Below are 17,459 nucleotides of genomic sequence, written 5' to 3' on the forward strand. Positions count from 1 at the left end.
ATTTAATGTGGGTATGCACTACACGTACTATTATTATCGTTAATCGTGAACTTGTGAGCACTGTAATCGTGGACACTGGCGAGCATGTGATATTGACACGTACACATGTTTATGTTTCACCGGTGGCCGCTTTCCACCGGCTGTAAGCATAGCAGTGGACGTCAACCGCTGCCTTCTCTACGTAACGCGTGCACGGAAACAAGAATTCGCTGAGTCGACCGAGGTATTTTGCGTTCTTTCGACAGAATGTCATCAGAAGGTGAAAGAATGGAGACCTAGCTTGAGTGGCACTATTTATCACGGATGGCAGTGAGCGAAAGATCAAAGATAAATTCATAATTGTTACTGATCTAGACAGGCGTGGGTTACCTCGCCGAAAGGCAAAAAAAGCTTCCATTGTTAACAAAAGTTACGTCATTCCAGGCAATTGAATAGATAAAAAATGGAACACAATACACGGAAGAGCATCATATCCACCAAGGCGCTTTGCATTACACCAGCAGAGTGTCCTTAGGAGGTGCAAGAATGCTATGCAAGCATGTTGGAAGTGGCAATGGGTATCGCGTAATGCCATGAGCAGAAGAGCACAGATAATTTTATCATCCTGACTAATCTAGACAGGCGTGTGGTACCTCGTCCAGTGTATATAAAGTCGAACCTTTAGGGAAGGAATCACTGAAGCGCTGCCATTGTCACCTGGTACCCAGGTATCAAAGCGCAGCCTTTTAAAAAAAAACTTCCTTGCCCCAAAGGTGTCGGTATGGCACGCTTTTCGTTAGGCCTAATCGCGGCTGTTCTTCTGGCCACCGTGGGTGGGTCGTGGTCATTACCGGCGTCTCAGCTGGCGACGCGCGCTAATTACACCGGGTAAGTCGTACTTGCTTGAATTACACTGAAATCTCCTTACAGCGGTTCTTGAGGGTTGCATGATGGATGTCGGGGAGGCTCGTTCACTGCTGACAAAGCGTCACTGTATATGCCTCAAATTGGTAAGTGCATGGTCTGCTAGCTTTAGCTAAGTGCGCGTGACGCCGTCCTTTACCCTCTTCCGTGTATGAATAGCCCCGGCAACCCTTAGCATCACAAATCTCTCTTTTTGACAAGACAACCGCATTTCCGAAATCTAATTCGCTACCGCAATCAATGCAGTGGCCTGGCAAGTCTACCGATGAGCTGTCAACTATAGTTTGTATTGACGTCATCGCGTCCTCCTTGTTGAAGAACTGTCACATCTAGACCAGAAGCTGCTCCTTAATAATTACTCGTTCCTGGTTTATCGTCGCTAGAGAAGAAGAAGATGGGAATCAGACCTGAATATGGCGTGCATGCCATCACGTGGACGCTCACCACAATATTAACCTCTATTACAAACAGATGTTTTACCTATATATGTACGAGCATTGTGTAATGAAAGTAACAGGAGATACAGCCACGACAAACACTAGCTCTTCTTTACGTCTCCAATCCTCACGTTACATGTTTTGTGTCCACTTGAAGAGCGCCGTTTAAGCAATTGCTGTGTACGCCCTCAGCCTCAACCCCAATATTATTAGGCACGTTTTTCATGCGTGACAGTGTCCAACGTTTCAAAGCCAAGAACGCCATAATAATCGTCGAGATCGTCATCAGCATCATTACGTGTTATTGTGCTCATTGTAGCTCAGGACAGACATCTTCCAAGCGTTCCTCTCCAGTCGGCCTTCTACTGCTGTTATATACCATCTTTTACCGCATCCGCTCTCTTTTTTTTTTATCCACCGGAGAGGTTTATTGACCACTGAGCACAATGTCGTGGTTTCGATCCGTCGACGTGTCGGGAAACAAACCCACTCACGTACAGATGTTTCACTGCCACTGAAAAAGAATCCCCTCTGGACCAAATGAATCCCGGGACTCCTCTCTTTTTTCGTCCCCCACGCAAGCACTACCGACCCCTTGCGGCGTGTCTCTGGGATCATCATAATCATCATCATCAGCCGATGATGATGAGCACCATTTATTATCACTGTTTACAATACAGAAGGCCACTGCCTACCGGCTCCATGTCACGTCCAAATCATTTCTCCTTTTTTTCTCTTAACTTCGGCACGGATATCATAACATCACCCATTTTCTTCCAAGCCATGGAGCTATCTTTGTGTATCTTTTACACGCTTTGCCGAGCGTTTCAACTGTCAACAACGTCAGAGCAACACTGCGAAGGGGTCAGAATGAGACAGATATTTGACCAGCTTTGAGGAAACAGGAAAAACTTCAATGTGTGTAGCGAACTATTCTTGCATTTGACGAGGAAACTGCCCATGACTAACACAAATACTCAAATTCAAACAACTTTTATAGTCTTCCCATACCAGGAAAGCCAATCTCGTGTTTCGTGGCACCCGGCAACATCCGCGCCTTCCTTCCCTTATAAGTAACGACGTTATAAATATGAGTGACCTTTTGTGGAGTTGTCCCAAACGAGGCGCCACGTCCTGTTCGGCTACCCCAAAACCGCCCACCTGACGGCCACCTGTGGATCTGTGGTCCGCAGTTTAGATCGCTGCTATAGACTTCCTTGAAAAGGGGGTGCGAATATTCGAAAGTTTCGAATAGCAAATCGAATACTTAGAATTTAGTAGAAACTATTTGTAAACACCAATATTTTTGCAATCATTCTCGGTTATTAAATGCGAAGCATTTCTTGACGAAGATTTGCCACTTCTACAATATCAATCTATCTAGACGCCTACGTCTTGGTGCTCTCATGGCCGTTTCATTACCTTGCTATGTACCAAAATTGGCATGACAAAAGTATATGACGAACATCATTGATAGGTCATGACATGAATGACATGTAGGTCATGAAACAGCCGCCTACGTATTGGTGCTCTCATGATTGTTTCGTTAACTTGCTAGGCTCCCCGCACACTGCTTCGCATAATATTGATTCCCACAGGGCGTGGGATCTGCAGGTTTTTTTTTTAAGCTATCCATTGAAGGTGATCAAACATACATTTAGAACAAAAGTGCGACAAATTATACCCGGCGACAGTAGTAGACATAGAACGCGAGAAGTTGCACTATAGGCCGCCCAAGAACTCATACATTTTCGGCTAAAGTGCGAATATTCCACAAAGTCCCGAGTATGCGAAGAAAATTGTTTTCGTAACACTTTACTTGTGCTTTTAATAAAGAGCGCCCCATAATTTACATTGTGATGACAAAAGCTTGCAAAAGCTGTGAATGTACTAGGATGTGTACAGCGCTTTATATTATAGAAGAAAAAAACGGCCGTTCATTATCTGTAATGGATTAGATAATGGATTCGATTCGCTTCTCGCAGTATACGTTGTGCATTCAATTCGGTCTCAAAAAATTAAGATTCGCAAACCCCAAGCAAAGCGAGCTATACATGTATATCACTCGTTTTATGCCGCCGTGCAATATTTCGCATTAAAAAAAAAGATGACCAATAGTCTCGTGTCATTTCTTGTCATTTCTCCGTTATCTCAGGTACAGACTGGTGTCAGTGGCTGCCCCTAACGAGAAGAGCCGGAGCATCTTATCGTCCCTGGCAGATTCGTTGCAGGTAAGAAACGTCCCATTGCACGCTACTAGTATCGGCCGAGAGTGGATGCTATTGTCCTCTCAACAACCCACCCCTTCAAATACCCACTGGCCTTACGACAGCTTATCTGGCCAATCAGTATGATAACTCGGCCACCACTACGAGCCGACCGTTTGTTAAGCAATAGTAGGAACCGTCAATGGCAATTGCACTGCAACAGCAGTGAATGCTGGGGGCGGAGGGGGGGGGGGGGGGGGGGGGGGGGGCGACGTTTGACAAGCTTTGAGAATTGAACATATATGCAACGGCTCAAAGAGGGCCACGCTAACTCACCGTCAGTTTATCACTGGTCGACGGAACTGCGTGTTTATTTAACTGTGCATTTGTCTGAGTGCATGTGACAAATACAAAACAACACATACAAACGTCGGGCCTTACCGGGTTCTACGCCAAGGTGACCGACGAAATGAATGATAATTCGCCTGTGACACCGAAGTCATTTCTTTCTCCAGTGGCGGATGTCGCACACGTTATTGGACTTTTCGTTTCTCGAAATTTCAAGTTGGCTCAACCCCAAATTTCAATTGGCCCACCGTTAAATTGGATGTCACGTAACCCCAAATATCAGTTGGCCAGGCCACCTTCAAATTTCAGTTGGCCCACCCCATACTCCAGTTAGCCCACCCCTACCTTGGCTTCCGCGTGAATTTTCTGTGGAGGAGGAGGAAGAGCGAAGGTAGGGATGTTAATTAAAAATATTGCAATTTCTATGAAGCCCTATGTATCTCTATGGAGCCCTGTGTATCCCTATGGGAATTCTCTCTGATCTGTTTATTTTAGGTTTCGATTGTTCCTTATAGCTACCAACCATCCGCATTTACAGTATTATAACGACTAAATGTCTTGAATTCGCATTTTTATGCAGATACAGGGCATTACACTGTTCTCCTGTTGAAGAGATTTTGCTGGGATACTCGCCACAGAATTCATACGCATTAAAAGAGGCCATGTAGACACACAATACTCACCCGTGTACTTGTTTATCTTTCACCGGTGACCGCTTTCCATCGGCTAACAAATGTTAAACGTTATCGCTCTGCGCAAGACGCGTCTGCATGTATCGTAAGCTTCTCGAACGTTACTGATGCTTCTATCCGTTGGCTGTTGTCACCAACGCTTATGTAATCTGATTGTACGAGCGACGCGAATCATGCAGTACTTTCTGGAAGACATGCGGGCACCAGGGATTACTCTGGAACTTTCGATGACACATGTATAAAAGCCAACGCGTTTCGCCGCTGATCAGATTTCGATGATCGCCGAATGTGTTCGCCGCTGTCGTTGTGCATCGAGTGCAACTTGCTTTTGTGGGCACTATCCTCCCTACTACGTGACAATACGATGGACTGGCGCCGGTGTCGGCCTTACGCTTTCATGCACTCGTATAGCAGCTCCGATTGCTATTTTGCAGTAGTACGCGTTCTCTGTAAACACACTTTGCTTGTAGCAAAGTTTGTTTCATGCTTGTAGCAATATTGCAAATTATCGCTCATGTTTTTGATGTACGCCACTGCTACAAACTTTGCTCAGCAAAAAATTGTTTCTGCCGAATCGTGTACTTCATTGCAATACGAGATGGCCGTCAGGGAAACGCGCGGTATATTCATGTTGATACCAGCATTTATCTTCAGAAATAAAAAGCCTAATTAATACTTGTCATCTTGCTTCGGATAAGGATGAAAAACCCTTTATCCTATTAAATGCATTATTGGATGCAAAAAAGGCATCTGTCGCTCTGTAGTACGTATGTACTGTATCTGTAATGTCTGTTGTCTGTAATTTCTGGTACTTATTTGCATAATATTTCATAATATATCATAGATACGTTGTGCTTTCTACATTAGCTTCTTTACCTGCATACATGAGTTGTTTATATCTCAAGTATGATCTCCTGTTTTTCCGTGGATTTCCCTTCCCATTAGTGGCAAATGAGGCAACCACTTCGCCGGCAGATACCATAGTAGTAGCATTTAGGTCAGTTTCTTCTTCCGTCATCTGCTTCTTCTAGTGGCAGTATCCTTTATTGACGGGAAAATATTGAATAATGTACCCGGCCTGATTAAATGTTTAACTAATAAATCACCGGCACTCAAGAGTTTCATTCATTCACGCAATCAGGTTGTTGATGATGTACTCGCAAATTAAGGTTGACGTTGTGCAAGCCGCATTTACGCTGCAATTTATATATTGTGTTTTACTGGCATATTGAAAATGTACTCACAAAGCATTTTTATGAAGTAACTAGCCACAACTGTGGCTGCGGATTCAGGCGCTGTCACAATCATTTTGTATACTTTTCATGCAATAAACACCGTTCTTCTCCTTCTTCCAAACGAATACAAGCAGCAGTAAGCTGGCTTTTATTAACTTCGATTAGGAAAACTCAAGCCATTGCCGAGGCTCCATTCACACGTTCTGTCTTGCGAATCCACGCAGCTCGATGTCTGGCGAGATGCCACCGCTTCAGGTAACCCGGCACTCGTACTGCTGAAACCTCAAGTGGCAGCCGAGTTCACTGATACCGCTTCGAAGAATGGTCTCACCGTGTCTACGAAATCGGAGAACTTGCAACAGTGAGTCAACCGACTTACAGCTTCCACTCTCATGCAGTTTCAATCTTGCATCGCGGCAAGCATGTGCGCTCAATTCATTAGAATGATTTAGCTTTGTGCGATATAAGGAAGCCCCACTTAGCATACGCCACGTCTTCGCCATACCACGGTAGCCAATATAGGCGAAGAAGAGATCGACGTTCAAGCATTCCGTCATCGCGTACTGTGCTAGAGCGCAATGATGCAGTGAAGGCTAAGGCATTTAAAGGGTTCCGCATCGTCAACGTTAATGGTATGGACTGTGGTGGAAAATTAAAACACTTTCCCGGATGGGTGCCGTCTTTCTAGGCCTAACACCCTCAAAACAAACTGATGATCTCAGTAATGACGACGCAGATAAAATATTTCGTCCAATGTGTGCGACGAGACTAAGCGACCGCTGAGCGAAGGGTGAGTAGCAAAGGGGATCGATTCGGGGAAGATGGACGCTGTCAGGCGTACTTAGTTGCCCTGCCTTTGGCAGTTGACAGATGGCTCTTTCTTTTCTATGTGATTGTTTGCATGTATGCAAACATAATGTGTAATATTCACGCTAATGAATCATACGGGTACCAGATTCGTCTTAGTCGTACCATGGAATGGCATGGATTGACATGGATTAATGAAGCACTCAAAACAATATACTGCAACTGCATATACAGCATGCACTCGTTATTTATTATCCGACTTCTCTGTTTTCATCATGTCCTCTTTCAACAGAACGACCTTTTAGCGCGCTAACCTGCTTTTACTTGCTTTCCCATCTCAGACTCCTAGATGATGAACGCAAGGAAGTCTCCTCGACTTCAGATCGCTTCGAGAGGTACCTGACGTACGGCGAGGTAGGTGATTCGTATTTTCTTCAGATTTTGATTCGAAAGCATCAAATGGGCCAATTGAGCGAAAAAGCCGGCTCCTGAAGCAGCGAAGCAGCACCTAAATTCACACTGGCTGCGAGGTCACGTGGTCGTCCATGCCTCTACACCGCATACGAAGTAACGTATAGCGAAAGAACGCGCAAAACGAGCGAATAGGCTTGCATCTGCGGGCCGAGTTCTTCATCAAGCGCTGCCCCCGTGTTGGAATTCAATGCGCTTAATGTACTCGGCCACGTAATACGGTGCGACCGTAGAAACTGTAATAAATAATAACCCGCCCGAATTTAATTACCAAGCTATATGGATGGATGGATCGAAAAAAAAAACGTTATTCCGGTCCTGTACAGGGTGTTGCCACCTACCTGGCGAGTCAACGTACCCCGCAGCAAAACTCGAAAACATTGTTCGCTGCGCCACACTCGAATAACCGCTCAGCGGCGTTCAATTGGACATTAATGCTTTCGCATTCATAACTCACGAGAAGTGCTCAGATGGCCTCGTATTTTCATTTTGTTTTGGTTCTTTGTCAAAAGGCGACAACTATGAGTTTGAAGCATGCAAGAACATGAAATATTGTCACCAGTAAGATGCATGGGAGTAACTGCAGTAGACGCAGTTACAGTATTCCGCATACGACACTATACCTTCGCGGACAAGCCAAAATTTTCTATTAACAAGTCCGGCCACTCTCTTTTCTATGTCCTGACTCCAGTTCAAGGACGCCCTGCAGCAGTACGCCAAGGACTACGACCACGTGACCTACACGTCCATCGGTCGGTCGTACGAAGGAAGGGACATGATCGCTGTTCACGTGAGTAAACAAAATCGCAGTACCTGATGCGACGATTAGACCGACACACCCTCTATAGTCAAGACTTGAAAGCACGCAGTGCGAATCATTTCTGAGACTTTTTTCTATGTTTTTACCACAAGATTTGCGGCAGCATTTCAGTCCTTCCAAAGCTCTTTCTCTAAAGCTATTTGTTAACGAATCTGTCATTCGGAGCTCTACACATTGTGGACACATCAATACTTTTACAAAAATAAGAAAAGAGCTAAATGTACCTGTTTGTTTCGCGGACTCTCGGCTTTGGGCTAAGATTTATGGCATTATCTACACATTGAACGAATACCGGGAGCAATTTCCTACACTAAAAGCTTTTTAAAAAATGTGAGAAAGGTATTAAACGAAGCAAAAAGTAAGCACTGTAACGGTGGCTCCCAAGATCGCAGCGGTGAGATCTCAGAGGCTAAGCGGTAACCAAGTGCTCCGCAAATCCACAAGAGGGAAGGAGATTTGTGAAAGTGTCTTACTGCTCGATAGTGCGACAAGACAGTTAATGAATCGGCTGTTTTTTTGTATCCCAGATCAAGGCCAAAGAGAACCTACCCATAGTGTTCTTAGAGTGTGGAATCCACGCCAGAGAGTGGGCCGCCCACTCCGCCTGCCTCTACATAATCGATCAGGTGAGTGGAGATATACCGTTAAAATTTATTATACGTACATTTTATACACGTAACGAGAACAGAGCACCTTTATAGCGTAGCGGGCCTTAGCGTAACGTGACAACACGCCAGTGGATATAGCATCCACAAGCGCCAACATCATGGATGCTTGGCGTCATCCAACTCCCACAGTCCGTGGGTTACATTTTTTTTTTCTGCTTCATTATGCGTTGTGCACTGCAGCTGGCGACGCAGTACGGGAAGGACGAAGGCGTCCGTCGACTGGTGTCCACCTACGAGTGGCGCATCCACCCGATAGTCAACCCCGATGGCTACGAGTACACGCACACTACGGTGAGTTACCGCAACAGCAGTTTGTCATCTGAATATTTTAACCTAGTATACGGCAAACTGATGGCGTTCACCATTGCAATCTAATTAATCAATTTGTGTGCCCGGCTTTAAAATGAAATGTTAGAAAGCTTGAGGTCGTGCCTTAGGTGTGGACAGATAGCGCTGCAGGACTTGGAGTAAATGTCAAGCACCGTTAGGCTCGTTACAATAAGCGCGCATAACAGAGATTGTATCAATTAACTGGTTCAGTCGCCACCCACAGAAATGTGGTCTTCGAAATGCATGCACAGGCGTCACTGCTATCAGAGTGTGTGTGGCGCTGCTGATCGTCGACCAAGCATTTTCGCCCCTTGGCCTCTCTCATAGAAATATACGCTTTCTCTTTGCAGAAAGGAGGTAAACGCTGTTAAGCTTAAGACGTTTCTGTCTTGTTACTTCGTTAAATCGTGCTGTCATTAAGAGAACCTGCAGTGCATCCTAAACAATAACAAAAAAAAAACGTTGATGGATCGATCATGTTTTTTTTTTTTTTCAGGACCGTCTTTGGAGGAAGACCCGATCTCTCAGTCGCATCAGTGAGTGCATAGGCGCTGACCCGAACCGAAACTTTGACGTCGGCGAGTACTGCTGTGAGTTCCTTTTTGCTATGCTTTGTCATTGACTGCTCACGGCGTGGATCTGTCATGCCCGCAAGAATTTCACAAAATAATGGTGGGAATTCGCTGTCATAAAGTGCCTATGGTTCTCCAAGTTCATCGGAGTATGTTATTTTCCCGGAAACGCATCACATAACTTCTCGAAGGGGCACGGACAGTAGAGATGTAAATCAGTTTGCGAAGGTAGAATATGTGGTTTCAAATATGAAGTTTGATTCCGGTCTCATAAAGGTAGAGTTGATTATCGTTGGTGGCGTAGTGGCTTTGGTGTTGCGCAGCTAAGCCAGAGGGCGCGAGATCGAATCCCGGCTGCGGCGGACTGCATTGGGATGGGAGCGGAGTGCAGAGAAATGACCCTATACCGTGCGTATTGGGTACACGTTAAAGAAAGTTAGGTGGTCGAAATCAATCCCCAGTCTCCCAATATATACCGTGCCTCATAATCATATCGCGGTGTTGGCTCGTGAGCAGCAGCAGTATCTTCGTGTATTTTTTATCTTCGTGTTTCCATGGCTCGTGTGTCCGAGTTCGCGAGTGTTGTGCTTGGAATGTAATAACCGAGAGAGATCTCTTCTGCACCGGTCCAATAGCATATTTGTTCTGTGAACTCTCAGAAAACGTTGTTTAGTTCGTGCGCTTCAGAACTGGCGTGGGTTTTTTTTTTCTCTAATCGTTGCATCTGTAATTTTCATCTTTTTCATCAAAATTGCAGTGCCAGGGGAGTAACCAGTGCCAGCTACAGGCTCCAACATCTCCTTAAATACAGCTAACGACGCAAAAAAAAAACGCAAATTGAAGACTAAACATTGTTTTATTTATTTATTTATTTATTTATTTATTTATTTATTTATTATTTATTTATTATTTATTTATTTATTTATTTATATGTACTTCAGGTAATCCCACTAGCAGTTTCAAGTAGGTAGCGCCTACATCACGCATCTCCTCGACACCACATGAAAGCTCGAAAATAACAGATACGAATCTCGAAGGCTATGCTTTTGCACACTGCAAGCGCCGGAAGCGATTGCGCGAGCCGGAAACTTGTCATGGCCGCCGTGTTTTCAACACCACCTGTGCTTACGTGCAGCCGGACGCTCCAGCACGGACCCCTGCAGCTCTACGTACTGTGGGGACGAACCCTTCTCGGAGTCCGAGTCCCGCGCCATTCGCGATGCCCTCGTGGCGACCCAAGGTCGCACCGAGTTCTACTTCGCGCTGCACAGCTACGGCCTGTTCTGGATGTTCCCCTACGCCCACAAAACCGAGAGAATCCCGGAGCACGACCAATTGGTGAGTGCTTTCTAGGCACACCTCAGAGTGTACGACGGTAAGCACATATGAACGAGACAAAAGGATACCGAGGGCTCAATTTTTATTAGTCATATCATAGGAAGCCAACAACCAAAGACACCAAGGACAGCACAGGGGAAATTACTTGCGCTTATTAATTGAAATGAAAGTGGATTAAAAAGCAACTGGCTGCAGGTGGGGCACGAACCCACTTCTTCGCAGTGCGCGTGCGATGCTCTTACCAAATAAGCTACTGCGTCACCGTTTTCCCATCCACTTTCTTAGGTATATATGTTTATCTGCTAGAACTAAACCTGGGAGGATTTCCACTTTCATTTTCGTTAATTTATCATTGCTTTCATTCAGTTAATAAGTACATGTACATTGTCTGTCTTTCTGTCCTTGGTGTCTTTGTTGGCTTCTTAAGATATGAGACAAAAATCGGGTCACCGGTTTGCTTTAATTATTCACGTTCATTACATAGCGAGGCCTCGAATCTAGCAGCATTGATGCCTTCAGGTAGCGTGTATAGGTTTATTAACCAATTGCATTCCCCCCAAAAGGTCACGTACATGTGACGCCAGCGGCAGAAGGGATGTTCCTCATCCGCAGTGAAGGCCTTGAGTGGTGGCGCTGGCTAACACTTATGCACGATTATGTCGAACACGAATAAAAGTGTGGAATTATTGCAGAAGTCACTCAATCTTCTGCAGAGGCCCACACAGAAATCGTCAGAATGTATGAAAGGGCTCGAGCTTACTGTAGCCTTTCGGGTCCTAACCGCCATGCGACCAAGGGCTGCTCGGCTCCGGCGAAGTTTCAACATGACGTGTTTTCTCCTCTGCGTGCGACACTAGTAAAGTTAAAGTGAGTAAAGTTAAATGCGTTACCCTGTACGGCCCCGCTTATGGCACCAGCCTCAGTTCGGTGTCGTAACATACAGTCATGTTATAAGCCCGTGCTAGTAGATGAGAACATGAAAATGGACGAAGTCGTGTAGAGTGCCTGAAACAGGTTGGCCAACGTTTCGAAATATGCAATATGCTCTTTGCCAAAGGCGGCCTCATCATTCTTAGCGCTGACAGTTATATATGGTTAGTGTCGTGTCTGCACGAGGTGTCGCTGGTGGAGGCAGCTATAGGCAAAGTATACTATACTATATCGCCAGAGTACTCATTCTCGCTAAGTTCGTTGGTTCCGGTTTGGTACTTAATTTTGGAGAGGCTGGTGGACAATATTAATATAGGTCTTTTTTCACCGTGGCAAGCTGACATGCTCTGATGATTGTTATAACCTGTGTATTTGGCCGTAATAGAATATTCAAAAAATATCTAACGCTCGAATTCAACTTTTTGATTTGAGATATATATATATGAGATTTGATTCGGTTCTTATTCGAACTTGCGAAGATTAGACCGTGCCATCACTGCCGAAATTTCGGAAAGTAATCTAACCAGCTGTGTCCTTTTTTGAGTTTATATATCCCATACTGCTTCGTTGCATTAGCTACTACGTTGTTCGCATATTTATTTTTCTGTTTGTTCCAGATGAACATCTCTGTGAGAGCAACTGAGGCCATGAAGAAAATTAGGAGAAACGAATTCAACTTTGGGCCTGTTTCGACGACTCTATGTAAGTAAAAATCCAGAGTGGGAATTAAAACTGCTCTGTATTTTCTGTCTTTTTTTTTTTTTAACCACTTGTGCGCACTTTATAAGGCGCGCCTTCGCCAGGTTTTCAGTTAAAGGGTAAAATTCAAATATGGCGATATGTCAATTTCACTTTAGATGTGCAACTCTCTTACCCTTAATTACTGCCACAAACCACGCATTAAAACATGGACAAGGGACGAGCGCAGGCTATCCAAGGAGGTTCAATGTCTGCTTCGCGTCAGAGCACATACGTACAGCGTACTTTGCAATGCACTTGTGCGGACGGAAGGTGAAATAAAACACTTCACCAATCAGCAGAGCGATACAAGAAAGCGGTCCTTGGGGTTAGGCGAATAAAAGAGAGAGAAGTGATGACGTAGGCGCAAGGAAGTTAACAAGGCTGAGCCAACGACACTTCGCCTGAGTCTCATTTGCTACCCTGACCTAAGGAAGAAAGAAATTGGATGAAAATATGAGTACGGAGAGATAAAGTAGTTCACAGAGCGCGCATACCATACGTACACACATCTATACGTACACACATAGACATACGTCCCAGGATCTTCTTCTTTGTGAAAAAGACTTATCTAATTTCCCTCAAGCTGTCCGAAGGGCAAACCTCACATCTTCGTGTGATGTTTAGTCACACAACAGGTACTATATGTTTCTTTGTGTTACCCTTTCCCATTCCCCGGTGTAGGGTAGCCAACCGGACGTTATTCTGGTTAACCTGCCTACCTTCCGCCTTTCTCTTTCCCCTCCTCCTCCTTCTGTGCCACAGGCATCGGTCATCAAACTGAATGGAGCTCCCTCAGACTCACTCACAAAATGTATATTTCTTCTTTGCTCATAGGGCTTACCCGAATTCAGACTCACCAAAGTTCTAGAGTGGCTCATATGCGCTCTTGAGGATTAGTTAAGAATCAGCGCACACCCGGTGACGAAATGGTTAAATCATAGAAAGTTAACTGAATCAGAGGCCGCCAAATATACAGCGCCATTATATTAAAAGGTCGATGCGCTTTAAAGATTACTATGAGCTGACATTGTGTTCTGGTTTTACGCAGGAATATATCATTTTTATTGCTGTAGAACTGGAGATGTGCTCAATCGCACTACTCTTTCCATGCCAGCATGCATGGTTTATGAAAGCCTGAACGCTGGTACTTGCATGCGGAGCAGGTATAAGCTTTCGTATCTACAAACGTATGCTCCTATAGGAAATGACTAACTTTCAGCCCCAGGGGAGAGGCCAACAAAATCCGTCACGTTGAACTGCATATTTTGGGGCGAGTGCATGCATTGAGCAGCATGCGAATATGCGCATCAGTCTTATTTGGTTAATTTGGCAATGAAATACAATTAGTTAATAATAATAATAACATTTGCTTAACGCAGTTGCTCCCCTTTTTTTTTCAGACGGACATTCCGGGCTGAGCGTTGACTGGGCTTACGAGAAGGGAGGCGTCAAGAAGGCCTTCATACTCGAGCTCGAGCCATCATGGCGCATCCCCAACCCTGAAAAGGGCTTCCTGTTGCCCATCAGAGACTTACTGCCCACCGTCAAGGAGGCGTGGGTGGGCATCACGACCGCCGTGGCCCCCTAAGCCAGCCACGAGGAGTGTTCGTCAGATGATCGTCCACGACGCTGGCAATCCGCGGTGGTCTTTCCAGCCGGCCCGGAATTCGAAATAAAAGCGACATCTGACGAATGACAGACGGCATCATTGATACGCTTCCCGCATCATAACTGACCCCCCCGATTTCGTGCCTTGTGATCTACTCCGTCAGGTGCACATCCTGCACTCAAAACACGCTAGCGTTATTGGACGGCGTTGACGCCGACACCAACACCACACCCTATTCTCTGCGACATGGGGCCCGATCAACATTTATAAAGGCTCGCTTTACAACATTCCCCTCAATGTTGCCTAGAACCAAAGTACAGCGAAACACCATGCACAATTAGAGGACGATTAAACTTCGCCTTTAATAGTGGAACACGGTAGCATTCTAAGATCCCTGGCTGCTTATCAGGCTTTATTCGAGTATATTCAAATTACAACCCGGCGCTATCACGTCTGTAGGTTGTGGTGAAGTCGTACTTTACGATCTTTTTGACGGATTTTACTTTGAGAAAGTCAGTTTTTATTCACGAATGCATTGCGCCATGCGGAGGGCCTGTGTGGTCGGGGTGGTTCGGGATGACGTGGCTGGGAATGATTATTTTCGCCAGGACGCCGATGCTTAACGCCGACACCGACGCCGACACTGACGCCGACGCCGGATTTTCCGCCACACAGGGCCCTTAGCGCTATCGCGTTAAAAGTTGCATGCATTTGCGGTCCGCTGACGGGTGCACACGATTAACAATTTCCTATCTCTAGCAGAGTATAGTCCCAGTTGACACGAAAGCCAACAACGAGTACTTCTATACTTGCGATAGATGGAAGTTCAAGACGATGAGTAAAACGATAACAAGGTGGAAGCAGGAGCCAACGTTTCGACAAGTAGGCTTGTCTTCTTCAAAACTTCTACAAGTGGCCTTAAAGGCTTCTTCGAGGCCACTTGTTTGGCCTAGAAAAAGACAAGCCCACTTGTCGAAACGTTGGCTCCTGCTTACACCCTGTTCTCGTTTTACTCATATAGACAAGGCAAGCGAAAGATTGCCCGCGCGGACACCAGCGCCGAATGCTCCCCTAGCGGACCGATGGGAGTGCCGAAGGTCGTCGCTGTGCCAGCGCACGCCGGTGTTATGTACGGCGCGAGCGCTCGTGCGCGTTTTTTTCGCGATGACGAGCGCGACCTCACCAACCAGGAAAGGTTGCACGCAATACTGCTGTGTTCTTGACTGCCCCAACAGCCTCGAAAACGCGAAAGGTCGAAAGCCGCCCGTGAAGTTCCACAGATTTCCGGGGAGGTGGCACAAGAAGAACAGGCGACAAGCATGGATAACTGCAGTGCGCCGAGTCAAGTGAGTCACAAACTTTCGCATTCGAGTGCAAAGTCAGTTCGATCATGGCCGCTCGATAAACGCACCATAGTGATATGCCTGTATTTAACGCACGGCCGTTTGTATAGTGGTGTCGCGTAGTTGAATCGTACAGTGTCATCCGCCGTGTTAGCTTAGCGGTGAATGCATACGTGTTGCGCCGCTGCGCTCGACGACGCGAGCTCGATTCACGGCCACGGCGGCCGCATTTAGATTGGGGCAAATTGCAAAAGTACCCTTCGTACCGTGTACTTATACTTGTGTGTACGTTAAAGAACCCCCGGGGGTCAAAATTATTCTTAAGACCCCCCTTTACAGCGTGCCTCATAATGATTTCGCGGTCTTGGCACGTATAATGACCTCCGAATTTAATTGATTGTACAGTGCGTTTACGCGCGATCGACAAGGACGAGCTCAAAATAATTATTTATATTTTCCAAACGCTGCAACTTGAGTTACCAGAGCAGGTAACCAAAGGGGTCGCGCGCTACTTGTCTTTTGTGGGGTAGCAATCCGTATTTTAACGCAAGCCGCGGTCGTCGCGTGCGTCCGTAGGTGACAGATCAGAAAGCAGCCGCTCGAGATGTGCGCGTCATGTTTGTTGCTTGGCCATGCTTTATAGGTTCACAATTTCCAAGCATGCTTTAAGACAACTGCCACCATGCACGTCCTTCCTACTTCGCTATTCCTGCCTAGAATCTTCGTTTCGTGCAGTAGCCGGCCATCGGTGCGAGCTTACTTTAGCTGCGGCGGGGGCATTCGCCCGACGAGAAACTATAGATTTGCTTTGATGCAGGCATATATCGCTAATGCTTGCGCTCGTGCTGCTGGTCCCAAGGTAATTCTCGTTCGTGTAGTGGCATGCTTATTGGTGCCTAATACATGTGTTCGTTCTGTGCTGACAGTGCTGATGACACTCCCTGGAAGCCCAAATGAGAGCAGCCGTGCGTGCGCTCCCAGCTACCAACGAAAGCAACGGCAATCGTCACCGTCTCTGCGCATCTGTGTAAGCATGCATGACCGCTTTGTGAGTGCATCATAGAGAAATAAATGTGACTAAATTACTGAACTCGGTGTATACCTCTAACGTGACGTCGTATACGATCTTGTGGGACAGCTGCAACACGCACTTGGCTTTCACTGTCACATCACCGTCGACAATTTGTTCAACGCCATACGTGTGGAAGCAGACGCTCGCCTTTCTTAAGGTTACCGCCACCAAAAAAGCTGTCGGCGTCGGCAACCTTCTTGAAACCGCATTGCATTTGTTGCATCGCTGTTCCGAAAGCAGACGATCTGCCGCCGTCGCAAACGGAGCGCCGTGAGCACGAGCAGCGAAGGAAAGCGCGGACGAAACAATGTACACAAACTGGAGATTGCGCCACGGCGCGACCGCGCTGCTTGACATTTCCACATTGGGGGCGCTGTCGGGAGGCGCAGTAGCGCCGTCTGGCGATCGTTTTCTCGCCTGTGCTGGGGATAGCAATTCATAATTCAAAGTAAGTTTTTTTTTTGCAATTTTCCTGTCGGAAATGGTTATTTTTATAAGCCTTTTATGATGCATCCACTTGTATGCTACACGTAACACTTTGCACGGCGGATGCATACCATATCTTGTACTATAAAGCTTTTTCTGCAATGGTATCGAGACATAAATTTCCGCCCTGCGCCAGCGTTAAATTTGATTGGCTAAAATATTTTTGGAACGCAACCCCAAGAACTAGACAGTCAAAAGAGTGCGCGACGCATGCGAAGGCTCTTTTTCGTTTTGAACAAATAACTTATTTTGTTCCTTGAAAGAACAAAAGAGCGTGGTGAGAAAGAAAACTGCTTATTAGACGCCACATATATTGACATGAGAAACACTCACACACAATAACACACACGCACGCACACACACGCGGTTAAAATATTCTGAATTTGGCGTGTCATAGCTGAGTATATACTTGGTGTTAACGGGGTAAGTTTTTTCATATAAAAAAGACGC

The 17,459-nt window shown here is 45.9% G+C and overlaps 1 protein-coding gene across 2 annotated transcripts; it reads left to right on the forward strand.

Annotated features, from left to right (window-relative positions):
• The first annotated feature begins 707 nt into the window (after positions 1–707).
• On the forward strand, positions 708–14,192 carry LOC119454072 (zinc carboxypeptidase). Of its 2 annotated transcripts, none has more exons than XR_007467075.1 (11): positions 708–867; positions 3,496–3,571; positions 6,047–6,183; positions 6,971–7,043; positions 7,792–7,890; positions 8,448–8,546; positions 8,769–8,879; positions 9,415–9,508; positions 10,626–10,832; positions 12,376–12,460; positions 13,900–14,040. XR_007467075.1 is itself a non-coding variant. In XM_037716082.2 (11 exons), exons 1-11 carry the CDS (start codon positions 761–763, stop codon positions 14,085–14,087), a joined length of 1,272 nt encoding a protein of 423 aa, XP_037572010.1. In that variant the 5' UTR covers positions 712–760; the 3' UTR covers positions 14,088–14,192. The 2 variants fall into 2 exon arrangements, 1 of the variants encoding a protein (XP_037572010.1); XM_037716082.2 differs by having other exon boundaries at positions 712–867; positions 10,626–10,828; positions 13,900–14,192.
• Positions 14,193–17,459: the final 3,267 nt, after the last annotated feature.

The sequence above is a fragment of the Dermacentor silvarum genome, chromosome 5 (genome assembly GCF_013339745.2).
Source record: "Dermacentor silvarum isolate Dsil-2018 chromosome 5, BIME_Dsil_1.4, whole genome shotgun sequence".
Lineage (NCBI taxonomy): Eukaryota > Metazoa > Arthropoda > Arachnida > Ixodida > Ixodidae > Dermacentor > Dermacentor silvarum.